The sequence below is a fragment of the Dendropsophus ebraccatus genome, chromosome 7 (genome assembly GCF_027789765.1).
Source record: "Dendropsophus ebraccatus isolate aDenEbr1 chromosome 7, aDenEbr1.pat, whole genome shotgun sequence".
NCBI lineage: Eukaryota > Metazoa > Chordata > Amphibia > Anura > Hylidae > Dendropsophus > Dendropsophus ebraccatus.
In genome coordinates this window covers 137,649,268-137,666,673 of record NC_091460.1, presented here as the reverse complement: position 1 = coordinate 137,666,673, position 17,406 = coordinate 137,649,268, and the positions used below count along the sequence as shown (strand labels likewise).

At 44.7% G+C, this 17,406-nt stretch overlaps 1 protein-coding gene across 4 annotated transcripts in view; it reads right to left on the bottom strand.

Moving 5' to 3' along the window:
• INTU (inturned planar cell polarity protein) overlaps positions 1-17,406 on the bottom strand; it is a 49,278-nt gene that overhangs the window by 10,975 nt on the left and 20,897 nt on the right. For all 4 annotated transcript variants that reach the window (XM_069978582.1, XM_069978581.1, XM_069978583.1 and 1 more), the window contains exons 5-8: positions 10,154-10,272; positions 9,438-9,527; positions 8,078-8,155; positions 7,685-7,874 (exon numbers count right to left, since the gene is read on the bottom strand). In XM_069978582.1, the coding sequence (XP_069834683.1) occupies positions 7,685-7,874; positions 8,078-8,155; positions 9,438-9,527; positions 10,154-10,272 (477 nt within the window). The remainder of the gene's footprint in view (positions 1-7,684; positions 7,875-8,077; positions 8,156-9,437; positions 9,528-10,153; positions 10,273-17,406) is intronic.

Below are 17,406 nucleotides of genomic sequence, written 5' to 3'. Positions count from 1 at the left end.
ATATAAGTTATCTAATAACATATAGTCACTGAACTATATTATTTGCTGTAAAATGTGCAGATTTGGGCGAAATGTGTCTCCCAACCTCAATGGTACAAACACAATTACATTTCATCTTAGAAACCAAATCAGCGTATTCTGCACATAGACGGAGTCAGATTAATAATAAAAAAAAGATTAGTTGCTCCGGTGTCTCCTAGAAACATTATCCTCCGACCTGAAAGTGATGTCGAGGCCTTTATATTCGGAGAATTAGGACCGAGCAGTCTCTAGTTTCTTGGAAACTTATTACTTTCCATTTCAGTCACTGGGACTAAACCCCCTACACAATATCTCGTACTTAAATGTCCATTAAAGTGTCTATGGGAATGATAGAAACAGCTTATAGTCCTGGTCGCATAGCTCTGACTACATGGAGCGAGACAGTAACAGCTATTCGCTCCTGCCTTTGACCTCCTAGTAACGTGGAGCGTCCCTCATACACTTACACACACGTATACAACAATACGACTCAGGAATAAACCATATTGCACTTTTTACTGCAAAAAGGTAGATATGGAAATATTTTATTTGTTACTGTCATTTATAGAAACGTTTGACCTGTCATGCAGATGCGTCATCAGTTTTGACCAATCCTCTAATCGCCAGGTATCCTCGGGAGACGTCAGATTCACTTGCCGACTTGGCCCTCAATCTGTCTGATTGCAGTACACAGGCTCCACTAAAAGTTTATGGAGTCCATCTCCTGCAATGAGCGCTGAGCCGTGAAGTGACCTGGCTATATCTAGGAGGTCAGATTCGTGACATGTTAAAAGTTTTTATGTAAAATATCAAAGTAAAAGAAATACACAGACAATAATTCATCTGAAGGGCAGCTCAGAGGCACAGCTCTTTGGTAAACTGGAAGGGAACACCTTGAGTGTACAATGTTTCTGCCTTGTTGGCTGTGGGGTCCTGTTTCCTGTAAGGTGATGCGTTCTCAGCCTGGGCAGACCCCACAATGCGTGTTTATCCACAACTCTAGTTATACCGCCAGCTAGAAGTAAAGTGGATTAAACGTTGCCTCCATGGAGCCAAGACAGGATGGAATCCTTCCGGCACCACCAACCCTCAACTTTAATTAAGATCTTATTCTTTCAAAAAGGCTAAAAGCAACCTGGGCCTGGGGCTAAGCTTAGCTGTGCATCGTACAGAAGAAGCCGCTCTGGTTCCAGTGTGTGTGTGTGTGTGGGGGGGGGGGGGTCGGAGGAAGCTGCCAGACAGCAGAGGGAAGAGCCAAGCACATCCCGCTGTATAAGAGAAGGACGAGCCAAGCACATCCCGCTGTATAAGAGAAGGACGAGCCAAGCACATCCCGCTGTATAAGAGAAGGACGAGCCAAGCACATCCCGCTGTATAAGAGAAGGACGAGCCAAGCACATCCCGCTGTATGAGAGAACTCAATCAGGGAATCTGGCACAATAGTGCAGCAGGTTTAGGTCTAATGCACAGAATCTGACTGCACATTACACAACCCCGAGGAACGGATTTATATCTGCGGCTAGAAGATCCATGTATTTATTGCATCTACCTGCCAAGAAGAAGCGTCCAGAAAAGTATTCTCTGTAATCCTCAGCTCGTATGGGATGAACATATGTGCGTTTTATAGTATTCAAGGTCATTTAGCGGGTCAAAAAAAAAAAAAAATTTATATGTATATTGTATACACACACACACACAGCACATATAATATAATATATATATTATACATATATAATGTTATATGTTATAATATATAATGTTCTCTTTTTAAATGAGAAGTCCTACAGAAAGACAAAAACTGCAGGCAAAAAAATATTAAAGGGGTAGTGCGGCGGTAAACAATTATTCACAGAATAACACACATTACAAAAGTTATACAACTTTGTAATGTATGTTATGTCTGTGAATGGCCCCCTTCCCCGTGTCCCACCACCCCCACCCGTGTACCCGGAAGTCTGGTGCGCTATACATACCTGTCACGTGCCGACTCTTCTCCGATCTTCAGTCAGCGATGTCGTCTTCGTCCGAATCCCTCCGTCTGTCCTGAGTGCCGGCCGCCCTCTGCAGCGTCATTGGCTGTTCAGCCGCGATTGGCTGAGCATAACTGTGCTCAGCCAATCGCGGCTGAGCATCTGATGACGCGGCAGAGGGCGGCCCGCACTCAGGACGCTCGGAGGGATTCGGCCCGGCCTTTCGAAGACGACATCGCAGACTGAAGATCGGAGACGAGTCGGCATGTGACAGGTATGTATAGCGCACCAGACTTCCGGGTACACGGGTGGGGGTGATGGGACAAGGGAAGGGGGCCATTCACAGACATAACATACATTACAAAGTTGTATAACTTTGTAATGTGTGTTATTCTGTGAATAATTGTTTACCGCCGCACTACCCCTTTAAACAACCGAACTCCCCCACCCTCCTGCCGCCGATGTGTGGCTCCCAGGTCCTGTTCACATCAGCCTCTGTTACGGAGTATGTCATGTACCCAGCTACTGCAGCTGAAAGGTCACAGCCCTGCTGAGCGATCACCAGTCAGTCAGTGAGGGGGGCAGTGCCCTGCCCAAGTTACTGATTGCCTGAGCGGGCAATCACTCAGCCAGGGATGTGACATAGCAACTATCAGAGCTGCAGGACCCCGGCGGATGTGAATGGGACCAAGGAGCGACGGCACAGGGGCACAAGGACGGGTGAATTCAGTTGTTTATTATTCTCCTGCCCCCACCAGTTTGCCTGCAGTTTTTGTACCTCCATGGGACTTCTCCTTTAACTATGGGCGTCAATGTTAAAGTGTCACTGTCGTTTAAATTTTTTTGCAGAAATCAATAGTGCAGGCGATTTTAAAAAACTTTGTAATAGGGAAAGTCTTTTTGAATGCAGATAATGGCATATTTGCCTAATAAACATAACTACAAAGTTTCTTAAAATCGCCTGGACTGTTAATTTCTCCAAAAAAAATAAATAAATAAATACGACAGTTCTAACTACATACAGTATATATAAGAAATGAGAAAAATTGTTCAGCACATAGAATTTTCAAGCCTTACTCCACCTTTATTAAAAGTCCATACACGCTTAGGCTATGTTCACACTACGTAAGAGACCAGCCGTTCTGTGACCCCGGCCGGGTCACGGAACGGCCGGTCTCTGGCCGGATCATCTTGGCCGGTACTTAAGTACTTAATCAACGCGCGCCTGCATCAGGGCCGCTTTACCAAGAGGGCACATGGTGCACGTGCACCGGGCCCACTGGTTAAAGGGGCCCCCCCGAGCAGGCCGGCTGTTGCCATGTGCGACCAGTGTGGTCGCACAGGGCTCCGGCCACCAGCCTGTCAGGGGGGAGCGCCATGGATGGGTAATCTACTTACCCCTCCATGGCGCCCCCTGCAGGGCCCCCCGCCGTCCGCTGCTGCCCCCGCCCGCCCGCTGCTGCTGCGGCGCTTCAGCAGCAGCGATACTGACTAAGAGAGCGCCATTGGCTCCCTCCCTGTCAGTCACTCTTGTGGCCGCACTTCCTAGCGCCCAACGTCACTGGAGCGTCGGCGCGAGGGTAAGGGGAGTGCAGCCTCTTGTGACCGCAGGAAGTGCGGCCACAAGAGGGAAGAGAAGAGGAACGCGTGGACCTAGGTGAGTAAAAGTTTTTTTTTTTTCAATGTTATATGGTAGGGGGAGCGCATATACTATGGGGGAGCACAGGGGGCTATATACTATTGGGGAGCACAGGGGAGCTATATACTATGGGGGAGCACAGGGGAGCTATATACTATGGGGAGAACAGGGGGCTAAATACTATTGGGGAGCACAGAGAACTATATACTATGGGGGAGCACAGGGGTCTATATACTATTGGGGAGCACAGGGGAGCTATATACTATTGGGGAGCACAGGGGAGCTATATACTATGGGGGAGCACAGGGGTCTATATACTATTGGGGAGCACAGGGGTCTATATAGTATTGGGGAGCACAGGGGGCTATATACTATTGGGGAGCACAGGGGTCTATATACTATGGGGGAGCACAGGGGTCTATATACTATTGGGGAGCACAGGGGGGCTATATACTATTGGGGAGCACAGAGAGCTATATACTATGGGGAAGCACAGGGATCTATATACTATTGGGGAGCACAGGGGAGCTATATACTATTGGGGAGCACAGGGGTCTATATAGTATTGGGGAGCACAGAGGAGCTATATACTATTGGGGAGCACAGGGGTCTATATAGTATTGGGGAGCACAGAGGAGCTATATACTATTGGGGAGCACAGGGGTCTATATAGTATTGGGGAGCACAGGGGGCTATATACTATTGGAGAGCACAGGGGTCTATATACTATTGGGGAGCACAGAGGAGCTATATACTATTGGGGAGCACAGGGGTCTATATAGTATTGGGGAGCACAGGGGGCTATATACTATTGGGGAGCACAGGGGTCTATATACTATGGGGGAGAGCACAGGGGGGCTATATATTGGGGAGAGCACAGGGGGGCTATATACTATTGTGGGAGAGCACAAGGGGGCTATATACTATTGGGGGAGAGCACAGGGGGCTATATACTACTGGGGAGAGTGCACAGGGGGGCTATATACTATTGTGGGAGAGCACAGGGGGGCTATATACTATTGTGGGAGAGCACAGGGGGGCTATATACTATTGTGGGAGAGCACAGGGGGGCTATATACTACTGGGGAGAGTGCACAGGGGGGCTATATAGTAACGAGGGAGCGCACAGGAGGGCTGTATATAACTGGAGGAGCACATGAGGGTCTATATACTACAGGGAAACCTTAAAACTATGGAGGCACAGAGGGGTGTAACTATGTAGGGGTACAGAGGGGTGTAACTACTGTATAGGGGTACAAGGGACCTAACTACTGTATGTGTTGGAGCCTAAAATATTTGTCTGGCAGATTCTGGAGAGAAGATTCACAGCCAGGAGAAGACTTCAAGGTGGCCCAGGCTGGATGGAGAGAAAAAGAAAAGGTGACAGACTCTGATCGGAGAAGACGCCCCCGGTGAGTCACTGGATGTAACTGCACTCTGTTATAGGGTTGTAGTGTTAGGTGTCATGATGTGGCGGTATTATGTAATGGTATCATTGGTGATATCTTTCTGTTTTGTTTAGTGCAGTTTTTATGTAATATGTAATCACTGTATGGTGGAAATAGTACTGTATGTATTGGGGCTCTTGATACAGTGTGGGGGCAAATTCAGTACATTATACAATGTGCCGAAAGGGAAGGGGAGGGCCCACTCTTGAGGGCTGTGCACTGGTCCCACCAATGTATTAATACGGCCCTGGCCTGCATCAGAGCTTCCCATAGCCCACAGTGAAGCAAGCGGCCGGAGCCGCTCACTTCACTGTGTGAACTGACAGGTCTTTCTGCGGCCGGAATTCACTGAATTCCGGCCGCAGAAAACTGACCTGTCAGTTATTTGCGGCGCCGCATAGATCCCGGCCGGGGCGTATACGATGTGTGTACGCTCCGGCCGGGATCCCATTGAAAGTAAGGTTATGTTCCACCCTGCAAAACTACGGCCGTAGTTCTGCGGCGAGAACTACGGCCGTAGTTTGACGTACTGTGAACATAGCCTTACAGCGATGAGAGAATAATATGTGTGGAACAAAAAAAACAAAAAACAAAAAAAAACTTAGTAGTATGAACCAAACATAAAAATCAAAGTGGTCCCCCAAATGCTCAACTAGCTTTGAGTCTGGAGAACGAGGGGTCCTTGGCAGTATGTGGAAATCTTGGACATGCTCATCCAACCAACATTAGACATCTGAGGTTCCTATTACACGGAGCGATTTTTAACGATTAACGAATAACTTTAATTTAGAACAATTTAACGATTTTTCGAACGATAATCGTCCCGTGTAATAGGGCCCTAAGTCTCGCTCATCCTCTAGATCAGGGGTAGGGAACCTTGGCTCTCCAGAAGTTTCAAAACTACAACTCCCATCATGACTGAACAGCCAAAGCTTTAGCTTTGGCTGTCCAGGCATGATGGGAGTTGTAGTTTTGCAACAGCTGGAGGGCCAAGGTTCCCTATCCCTGCTCTAGTTTAAACCAAAGATATAGAAAAATACATCCAAAACGCTATGTAAACACCATGAATTAACAGACGGGCAGAGCTGGCCTACCCCTCACGTCTGCGACTTCATTAGAGCAGACAACTCTGCATTCCTCAGCGCCCATCGGACTCAATGCTTGCCGCTCCGTATCCTTACACTGAATACAACTTCTTAGCAACAAGACTGGCAAGATTGATGATTGTGAATTTACACAGCGGGATGTAGGGAGGCTGGGAAATCAATGTCCATCAGTACAGAAAAACAAACTATAACTAGTAAAAAAAAAAAAAAAAAAAAAAAAAAAAAAAAAAAAAAAAGGAAAAAATTAATCTAGTTGACTGGATTAGTTGTGATTTATCTAGGTAAACAACCTGACGGAGTGATGCGATTGCGGCGTTTAAGTGTAACTGTGTGACTGCGGGTGACCTGATCGTTTTACCGGACCGCCGGAGGTCTCTCAACTTCCGGAGGTCCGATCGGTGATCTGCTCATTGAGTCTGCCACAGGCAGGCTCAATCAGCAGAACGCCTATAACACCGATCTATGCTATGCCTATGGCATAGCATTGTACAGTGTATGCGATTTAATGATTGCAGGTAAAAGTCCCCTAAAATGTGTAAAAATGTGTATAAATACCCCAAGCCCCTCCCCCAATAAAAGTTAAAATCACCCCCCCTTCCCATAATATAAATAAAACATATACAAATAAATAAACATATTATAATATACCGTAGCGTGCGTAATTGTCCGATCTATTAAAATAATCGTCATTGTGAACGGTATAAACGAAAAGAGGAAAAAAAAAGCACCAGGATTACCGTTTTTACTGTTACTTTATGTATAAAAAAATGTTTTCTGCAAAGTGATCAAAAAGCTAGAAAAACTAGATATCATAGCGCAAAAAAATTACACCCTATACAGCCCCATAGGTAAAAAACTAAAACTGGTATAAGAGTCACAATAGGACCATTTTATTAATGATTAATTGCAAAAAAAAAAAAAAAGATTTCATAAAAAAAAAATATATATAACAGACAATCTGTGTAAACCATCATATGGTTGTGTTTGGGCTGACCTATAGAATAATGGCATCAGGTCACCTTTACCATATAGTGCATTACGTAGACACAGGAACCCCCCAAACGTTACCATACTGTGTTCTATTTATATGATTACACCAATTTATATCTATATAAATATTATTTTTGGGGTTCCATCATACATGTTATGATAGAATGAAAGACGACATTACAAAGTACACCTGTTCCTGAAAAATACAAGCACTTACATGGCCTTGTAGATAGAAAAAATTAAAGTGCTAGAGCTCTTAGAAGGGGAGGAGGAATAAACCAAAATGCAAAAATGAAAATTTGCGCGGTCCACTGGGTCATTTTGGGCCTGGTCCTCAAAGGGTTAATGTTATTGCTGATTGGTGTATACAGATTCCACTTTTCAATCAATCAATTTCAAATATTTTTTCAAGAAATAAAAGTAGTGGTAAAGAGAGTATAGAGCGGCCAGACTAGTGGCGGCTTCCACAGAATTATTTCACAGTGAAAAAAATTCGAGGAGGAAAGCTACCTTGACATCTTCAGGCAAGGAGAGCCATCGCACCCCTGGAAGGTTATCGATCAGGTGGGCGCTGCAGGCATCGTAGGACTGGGCTCCCTGGCCGCTGTTTGCACTTAGAATCGATAGCTTTACTGTTCGCTGGAAAAACAGGCTAAAGAAATGATTGAGACGGGGCACGTTTTCCGCTTGACAGAAGGCCCTGCAACACAAAAGCGGAAGCCAAATCAAAGCAATGCACACAATAGCGTCCTGGAAGGGGAAACTTCACGATTTGGACGTACACCATAACGCATGCACAAAAACACTGTGGGAGGGACCCCCAAAGAATCGCCTATTACACAATGCCAACGCACTTAGCACGACAATACGCTGCCGCTTCTCACATCGCACACTCGCACCTACCTATCCAAGGACTTGTACATAAACTTCAAGGTTCGAACTACATCGGCCGTCATGTTCTTCAAGTGGAGAAGTGAGACTCTGATAAAACAAAAAGAGGTTTAGAAGTAAAAATTCAGCCTCATAACACCATGTAGAGCAGTAATGTACAGGGAACTTTTTTTTTTTTTTTTTTTTTTAAAGGCGGTATCCTTGAGACCTGACACTGCTTGATAGTCTGCCATGAATTAAAGTGTCACTGTTGTTACAAGCAACTTTTGATATGTCATAGTGATGTGTCAAAAGTTTTGATCAGTCCAGGCCTGAGTGTTCACACCTGTACTGAGAACGGGCCGGGTGAAGAGGCGCTGCAGCACGTCCAATCTCCGCTCGGAGTTAGATAAAAAAAGTCGGACTTATAATGCAGCTCTATGTCTGACTCTTTCTCCGCTCCGAGTTAGTAAAAAGAGTCAGACATAGAGCTGCATTATAAGTCCGACTTTTTTATCTAACTCCGAGCGGAGAGTGGACGTGCTGCAGGGCAGTACAATTCCAGGTCGTTCTCCTAATCAATACAGGTCTGCGCGTGTAAATGGACTTTTAAAGGGAATCTGTCACTAGGTTTATAATTACTTAAAATGAGTACAGCATAAGCTAGTAAAAGAAACGCTGATTGGTGTATTACCTGTATAAATCTGTTCAGCTGTTCTCCTAATATGCAGGAGAATAGGATTCTTGCCACACCCCTCCCCCCCACTCTCCAGCTGGTGATTGACAGATGACTGCCTATACACAGCATGGACAGATAACTGCCAATCAGCAGCTGATGGGTGGGGTTTTCTACTTCTCATGGATATCCAGGACTACTGGGCTCATGCACATAATGGAGAGGACTACTTATTGTCCATGTTATTCAGGAGGATATCTCTGGATCAGCTGCACAGAGCAATGTAAGTGATACATCATTCTGTACTGCTTCTCGGTCACTAGTTTATGCTACCCTGAGATAGGATAGGTTTCTTTAAAGGCGTTATTCAGGATTAGAAAAAGCACAGCTACTTTCTTGCAAAAACAGCACCACCCCTGTCCTCAGGTTGTGTGCTAACTTCAATGGAATTGAGCAGCAAAACCGCACTCAGTCTAAAAACAAGAGTGGTGCTATTTCTGGAAGAAAATGGACATGCCCATATCCAAGCCTGGATAATCCCTTTAAGCCTGAGCATAGATAAGTCAGGCTGTGTTCACGCAACAAGTAAACATGTTACCGTGTAAATGTGTGAACTCCTGCCGCCAAAAGTAATAAACATTTTTTTTTTTTTTTAAAGAGGAATGACAACTGTGATCTGTCAAGCAACACAGCGACTAAGAGGAGACAGAAGCTCACCTCTCTGCTGGAAGAGATATTAGGAACAGACGCTCAGACTCCTTCCAGTAGGAAACGTGGACTAACTTCTTGTTCAAAATAAGAGATGTGCTGAAAAAGAAGACAGAAAATACACATTATAGTCTAACTTGCTATATACACACATTTACATGAGACAGAGAGATGGAGTTTGCAGGGTGGTATCCAGGGGGGGAAATGGCATATACTAGGCAGCAAAGGGGTACTCTTGCAAAAAAAGAAAAAAAAACTAAAGTAAATTCAAAACAGGTGTCAGAAAATTATACAAATTTGTAAATTACTTCTATAAAAAAAAATCTGTCAGTGGCAGGAACTGTCCAGAGCAGGAACGGTTTTATATGTGGATTTGCTACCATTCCGGACAGTTCCTGTCACAGACAGAGGTGGCATATGTGGTCCCATATATATATATATAAAGACCTGACTGCTTACTGACACTTGCGTGTTTGAGGTCATGTTAAAGGGGTACTCTGGCAAAAATCCTTTTTTTTCACTGGTTTCAGAAAGTTATATAGATTTGTAATTTACTTCTATTTAAAAATCTCCAGTCTTCCAGTACTTATCAGCTGCTGTATGTCCTGCAGGAAGTGGTGTATTCTCTCCAGTCTGACACAGAATGCTTTGTTCAGTGACAGTGACAGACTGGAACAGAACATCTCATGGATTTGCATCTAGACCGGAGATATGGTTACCATTACCTAACAATACAGGATCCGGTCACATTCTGCAGCATGTCACTTAGTGTTAGAAATAATCCTCGGATACTCTTCAGCTTCTGTGAGGCTTCTGACACCGGATACTGGTAGAGGATTTCCTGCTGTTGAATGAAGACCAGTTTACTCTTCTTTAGTCACACACAACACACTACAACATATAAGGGCGAATGATGCATTTAGGTGACAAAATTAACGCCCCCCCCCCCCCCCCTCTAAAAAAAAAATAAAAAAATTCAGATCTGGTCCCAGAAAACATGGCCACTTTCTTCCAGAAACAGCAAAACTCTAGCCTCCAGTTTAGGTATGGTTTGCAATTAAACTCCTTTCACTTCAATAGAACCGAGCTGTATTTTTTTAAGTAACAGAAAATTGTTATATCATATTGGCCTGAGATATATTGTAACTTTTTGGCATTAAGCTCAATGACTTTCCATTGAGACCACATAGACCTTTTGATAAGGACGTATACAGTATACAAAGTCAGAATTCTAGTCCACTACTCCCAGTTCTTGTACAGTTTACAGATACCTATAACTAACATGTTTTATTTCAGACGACATGCGTGTCCTATTTTACAAGGATAACCCTGCCATTTGCAGACCGCATAGAATTCTATTTCTTAGAACGACTGCCTGGGCACTGACGTGGCTCCGACCAAAATAGTAAAGATTCAGTCCAGATTTCCACACTTCAAAGGCCCTGCCTCTACCACTGGATAATCCCTATAGTCCGCTCTGTACGCTCAGCATATTCTCAGACTTTACCAAACTATTGAAGTGAGAAATTAAAATAACAATCCAATGAGTGGCACATGTTCTCCAAGGAGACGCTGAATTCCCATCCCCCACATTATGGGATTTGGTAGCAGCGAGACTTTCATTGCTGTCAGGGTTTATAGTATACTAGAAAATGTACCCGGCGCTGCCCCGGTATAAAGTGTCAGTGTGTTAATTAGATTTGTTCTAAGGTGCCCAGGAGGCCAAGCTAAAGGTATTGTTTCATCTGAGTTAATCAGTGGAATTAGTGTATACCTGTACTGCATAGTTGGAGGGGTTCTGTACACCCACAATGTATAGTTTTTAGGGGTCTCACATATCTGTAGTGCATAGTTGGGGGGGGGGCTGTATACCTATAGTGTATAGTTGGGGGGTCCTGTATACCTGTAGTGTGTAGTTGGGGGGTCCTGTATACCTATAGTGTGTAGTTGGAGGGGGGCTGTAAACCTGTAGTGTATAGTTGAGGGAGGTCCTGTATACCTGCAGTGTACAGTTGGTGAAGGTCCTGTATACCTGTACTGTATAGTTCGGGGGTCCTGTATACCTGTAGTATATAGTTGGTGCTGCATACCTGTAATGTATAGCTGGTGGAGGTCTTGTATACCTGGAGTTTATAGTTTGAGGGTCCTGGATACCTGTAGTGTATAATTGGTGGAGGTCTTGTATACCTGTAGTATATAGTTCGGGGGTCCTGTATACCTGTAGTGCATAGTTTGAGGGTCTTGTATAACTGTAGTATAGAGTTGGTGGAGGTCCTGTATACAGTACCTGTAGTGTATAGTTTGGTGTCCTATATACCTGTAGTATATAGTTGGTGGAGTTCCTGTATACCTGTAGTATATAGCTTTGGGGTCCTGTATACCTGTAGTATAGAGTTGGTGTAGGTCCTGTATACCTGTAGTGTATAGTTTTGAGGTCCTGTATACCTGTAGTGTATAGTTTGGGGTCCTATATACCTGTAGTATATAGTTGGTGGAGGTCCTGTATACCTGTAGGGTATAGTTTTGGGGTCCTGTATACCTGTAGTGTATAGTTTGGGATCCTGTATACCTGTAGTATATAGTTGGTGGAGTTCCTGTATACCTGAAGTATATAGTTGGTGGAGGTCCTGTATACCTGTAGTGTATAGCTTTGGGGTCCTGTACACCTGTAGTGTAAAGTTTGGGGTCCTGTATACCTGTAGTATATAGTTGGTGGAGGTCCCGTGCACCTGTAGTGTATAGTTTTGGGGTCCTGTATACCTTTAGTGTCCTGTATACCTGCAGGGTCATATTTACCATTAGGCACCCATGGTCTGCTGTGTAGGGTAGCACCTTGCAGAGGGGCAGTACCCTCCCGTTCAGACTTGCCAGAAAATCTGGTGTCTTTTCGAGGGGGGTATGGCGGTATTGGTCAGGTCTGGTATAGCGGTGTTATCCAGTCACAGTATAGCGGTATTGGTCAGGTCTGGTATGGCAGTGTTATTCAGTCACAGTGTGTCGGTATTGGTAATGTCTGGTATGGCGGTGTTATCCAGTCACAGTATGGCGGTATTGGTCAGGTCTGGTGTGGCGGTGTTCTCCAGTCACAGTGTGGCGGTATTGGTCAGGTCTGGTATAGTGATGTTATCCAGTCACAGTATGGTGGTATTGGTCAGGTGTGGTATGGCAGTGTTATCCAGTCACAGTATGGCGGTATTGGTCAGGTCTGGTATGGCAGTGTTATCCAGTCATAGTATGGTGGTATTGGTCAGGTCTGGTATGGCAGTGTTATCCAGTCATAGTATGGTGGTATTGGTCAGGTCTGGTATGGCAGTGTTATCCAGTCATAGTATGGTGGTATTGGTCAGGTGTGTTATGGTAGTGTTATCCAGTCACAGTATGGCAGTATTGGTCAGGTGTCTTATGGCTGTTTCATCCAGTTACAGTATGGCGGTATTGGTCAGGTGTGTTATGACAGTGTTACCCAGTCACACTATGGTAGTATTGGTCAGGTCTGGTGTGGCAGTGTTACCCAGTCACAGTTTGGTATACCTGTAGTGCCCTGTATATACATGTACTGTATAGATGGAGTAGGGGGCCCTGTATATACATGTACTGTATAGATGGAGTAGGGGGCCCTGTATATACATGTACTGTATAGATGGAGTAGGGGGCCCTGTATATACATGTACTGTATAGATGGAGTAGGGGGTCCTGTATATACATGTACTGTATAGATGGAGTAGGGGGTCCTGTATACATGTACTGTATAGATGGAGTAGGGGGTCCTGTATATACATGTACTGTATAGATGGAGTAGGGGGTCCTGTATACATGTACTGTATAGATGGAGTAGGGGGTCCTGTATATACATGTACTGTATAGATGGAGTAGGGGATCTACCAGTTATTACTGTGGATGTTGTGAGGCAGCTTCCCTAGCAACCATTGCTCCCTGTGAAAATGAGAGCAGTAATCCTATTGGTTGCTAAGGCTCCAACTGCCGTGTCTGCTGCAGCTAATTATATCACCTGTGTTTGCAGTGAGGAGATTTTCCCATTCATCTCTATGGGGCGCCTCTCTTTCCCCTCCCCCTCCCCTCCTGTACATCTGGCGGGGACGGGACCTTCGCAATAACCTTCCCGGGCACCCAATGTATCTGTGTGCCAAATTTGGGGTCAAACGGTTCAGGCGTTTGGAAGTCTATAAGGGACAGACGGACAGACAGACAGATTTTCATTTTTATTATATAGATGTGGGAGAACATACCCCGCCTGGTGAGCAAGAAAAATAGCCCAAAAATGGAAGTGAAAAGTCACACTTAAAGCAAATGTACAACCAGTTACCTCGCCTTTTTTTTTTTTAAACTTAAAGGAGAAGTCCGGCTAAAATTTTTAATTAAGTATTGTATTGCCCACCAACAGTTATACAAATCACCAATATACACTTATTACAGGAAATGCTTATATAGTGTTTTTCCCCTGCACTTACTACTGCATCAAGGCTTCACTTCCTAGATAACAAGGTGATGTCACTTCCTGGATAACATGGTGATGTCACTTCCTGGATAACATGGTGATGTCACTTCCTGGATAACAAGGTTATGTCACTTACTGGATAACATGGAGAGGATGATGGCAGAGGGATGCTCAGTGTCCCTCCAGTGCCCTGTGTCTCTCAGTGTCCCCCTGCCATCATCCTCTCCAGCAGCCACAGCCCACACAGCTCTGGGAGTCGGTTCGTAACATCACCATGTTATCCAGGAAGTGACATCACCATGTTATCCGAGAAGTGACATCACCATGTTATCCAGGAAGTGACATCACCATGTTATCCAGGAAGTGAAGCCTTGATGCAGTAGTAAGTGCAGGGAAAAAAAGCACTTTATAAGCATTTCCCATAATAAATGTATATTGGGGATTTGTATAACTTTTGGGGGGCAATACAATACTTTAATAACAATTTTCAATGGACTTCTTTAATTGATCAGCATCAACGCAGTTCTTTTTTGGAATAGTCGCTCAGTCTCTGTGTGTGGCCGGGGTTTCAAACTCAGTTCCATTGAAGTAAATGGAGCTTAATTGCAAACCACACCTGACCTGGAGACAAGAGAGGGGGAAAAGTGGCCATGTTTTTGTAGCGCTGGATAACCCCTTTAAGAGGAGGGCCTGTAACAGTAGATTGTATTATACATTACAGTGTAAGCTCTGTGGGCAGGAAATGTACTGTGAATATTAGCTTGTAAATTATTAAAGGGGTTGTCCGGCGATAAAAAATTATTCACAGAATAACACACATTACAAAGTTATACAACTTTGTAATGTATGTTATGTCTGTGAATGGCCCCCTTCCCCGTGTCCCACCACCCCCACCCGTGTACCCGGAAGTGTGGTGCGCTATACATTACCTGTCATGTGCCGACCACGGTCTCCGATCCTCAGCAGTGACGTCTTCTTCGGGAGGCCAGCGGATCTTCCCGAGTGCCAGCCACCCTCTGCAGTGTCATCCGAAGCTCAGCCGCGATTGGCTGAGCACAGTTATGCTCAGCCAATCGCGGCTGAGCTTCGGATGACGCTGCAGAGGGTGGCCGGCACTCGGGAAGATCCGCCGGCCTCCCGAAGAAGACGTCACTGCTGACGATCGGAGACCGTGGACGACACGAGATGCGGTGAGTATAATGCACCACACTTCCGGGTCTAGCGTGGGTGGGGGGAAACACGGGGAAGGGGGCCATTCACAGACATAACATACATTACAAAGTTGTATAACTTTGTAATGTGTGTTATTCTGTGAATAATTTTTTATCGCCGGACAACCCCTTTAAGGGCAGGTCTCCTGAACCAGATAGATTGTAAGCTCTTGGTGGCAGGACATGTACTGTATATAAGATGGATGGATGTATATGTCGTGATAATAATAGTTACTTCTATAGGGAGAACATATTGTGCAGCATTGAGGTCTCCCTTTCTTTCGTTACAAAATGAAGTCTCCTGATCCTATATAACCTAGAACCCTCCGGGGGGGTTCTTCGCCTTCCTCTGGATCTTCAGATTCGGTGGCTCTGAGAAAATTGGACGGGTGGGAATGACTGTGGCACCTTCTGTGGTCTCCACCAGACCTGACCTGAGAGTCACCCGATCAACTGGTTATTAAAGCGCCGGTAATATTTCATTGCAAAGTTGCATTTTGCTTTTAATTTTTTTTTATATATAATAATAATATTATTATTATATTATTATTATTAATAATAATAAATAATTAGAATTTATGTTGGTGTTGCTTCGTTTCTGTCTGCATTTCTATTCACTATACTGACCATGGTCCGAGAGATCGCTGCCTCTCAAGCATAAGTACAATGAAGTGGATTCGGATTATTATTATTATTATTATTATTATTATAAGGAACACATGGTACACAGTGGCAAAAAAAATATCAGATTTTTGTGCAAACTGACTGATTTGTGCACAAATCTGCTACTTTCTGCTGCTCTATGTCAGGCTTGTGGTAGTACACTGGGGACACACACAAGGGGCGGAGAGGGTGACAAATATGGTGACCAATCAGTGACGCTCCTGAGGCCATGCGCCAGCTCTCCTTCCAATCCCCAGCAGCATCCCTAAGCCCCACCCCCTGTACAGAACGCTGGGGAAGGGAAGGTGGGTGGAGTCAGGAGCGGTGCTGAATGATAGCAATGTTCCCAGCACCAAAAGCTTTTTTTTTACTTATTTTTTTCACACCTGCCATGTAACCCCTCAATCTGCACCATGTACCCCCTAAGGTAAGTGTACCGTAGGTTGAGAAACACTGATCTATACCGATTACCGTCCGCCTAACAAGAGGAATATATGGATTTTTTGTGTCAGAAGAGGATAGCAACAACTTTAGAAGAACAGAAAAGCTTCATGTGCATTCTTCAAGGGGAACTAACAGCAGGTGAGATGAATCTTACCTGCGGATATGTTCCTACTGCACAGGAGACACCGAGGAGGAAGGTATGTGTCTTACCTTACTCCTCGCCGATGTTCTGGTGCAGTTAGTCGTTTGCTCCACGGTCCGATGAGACCAATAAGAGCCCTTGGGCACCCGTTAGGAGAACTGCCCGTCCCCATAGCGCTGATCCTGCCTGCTTTATTTATTATTAGAAAGGGGCTGGGCCAACTGGGGGCAGTGCTCCCAATGGTCTTACCAAGCCGTGAAGCAAACTACTAACTGCAACGGAACGGCGCCGGGGATGAAGGTAAGAGACATATCGTCCTCATCTGCGTCTCCTGTGCACCTGTCTACATTCATCTAACCTGCTGATAGTTCCCCTTTAACATGTTCACTGGGAGTCTCTCTCTCCTCCAAAACTGCTTCTGCTACTTCTACGCAAGTCAAAGAAAAATCTAAATTTAGACGGAATAAAAAAATTCAGATATCAAAACAGATGGAACTTTATGACATAGAAGCAAAAGTCTGGTCATAATACAGTCACATCCAATTTTCCTTATTGCAGTAGAGGCCTCTGAGTCTCAGCCCACCGAGATGGTATTTTACATAACATCCTCCAGCTTTATGTAAAAAAACAAAAAAAAGTTCTTAAAGAAGCACAAAAGATACATTATCTGAATGAGGATGCCAGAATCGGGTCTCTAGGCAACAAAAGGAGGCCAATAGGATGTAATAGTAAGTGAGCAGCGCGTCTTATATACAAGCAAAGTCCATTTATTACCCGCGTTCTGTTGCTTAAAGTGTCCTCAAGATGTTCTTCCTGTGGTTAAATCCTCCTTAACAAAGTTACTGTTTACAGGACAATGCAGAAAGCTGGTTTGTGACTAATATAAAAGACGGTATTTTTTGTTCCTAAAGACGTGCTAGGTCTTATTTTTCCATGAAGAAAAATTCACATGTCACATGCACAGCAGGGACAGTGTGCGGTACGTCGGCTTCCATCCAGCAGGGGGAGCTCACCACAGCACACTCGTACAGCACAGCAGGGTCAGCGTATGGTATGGCGGCA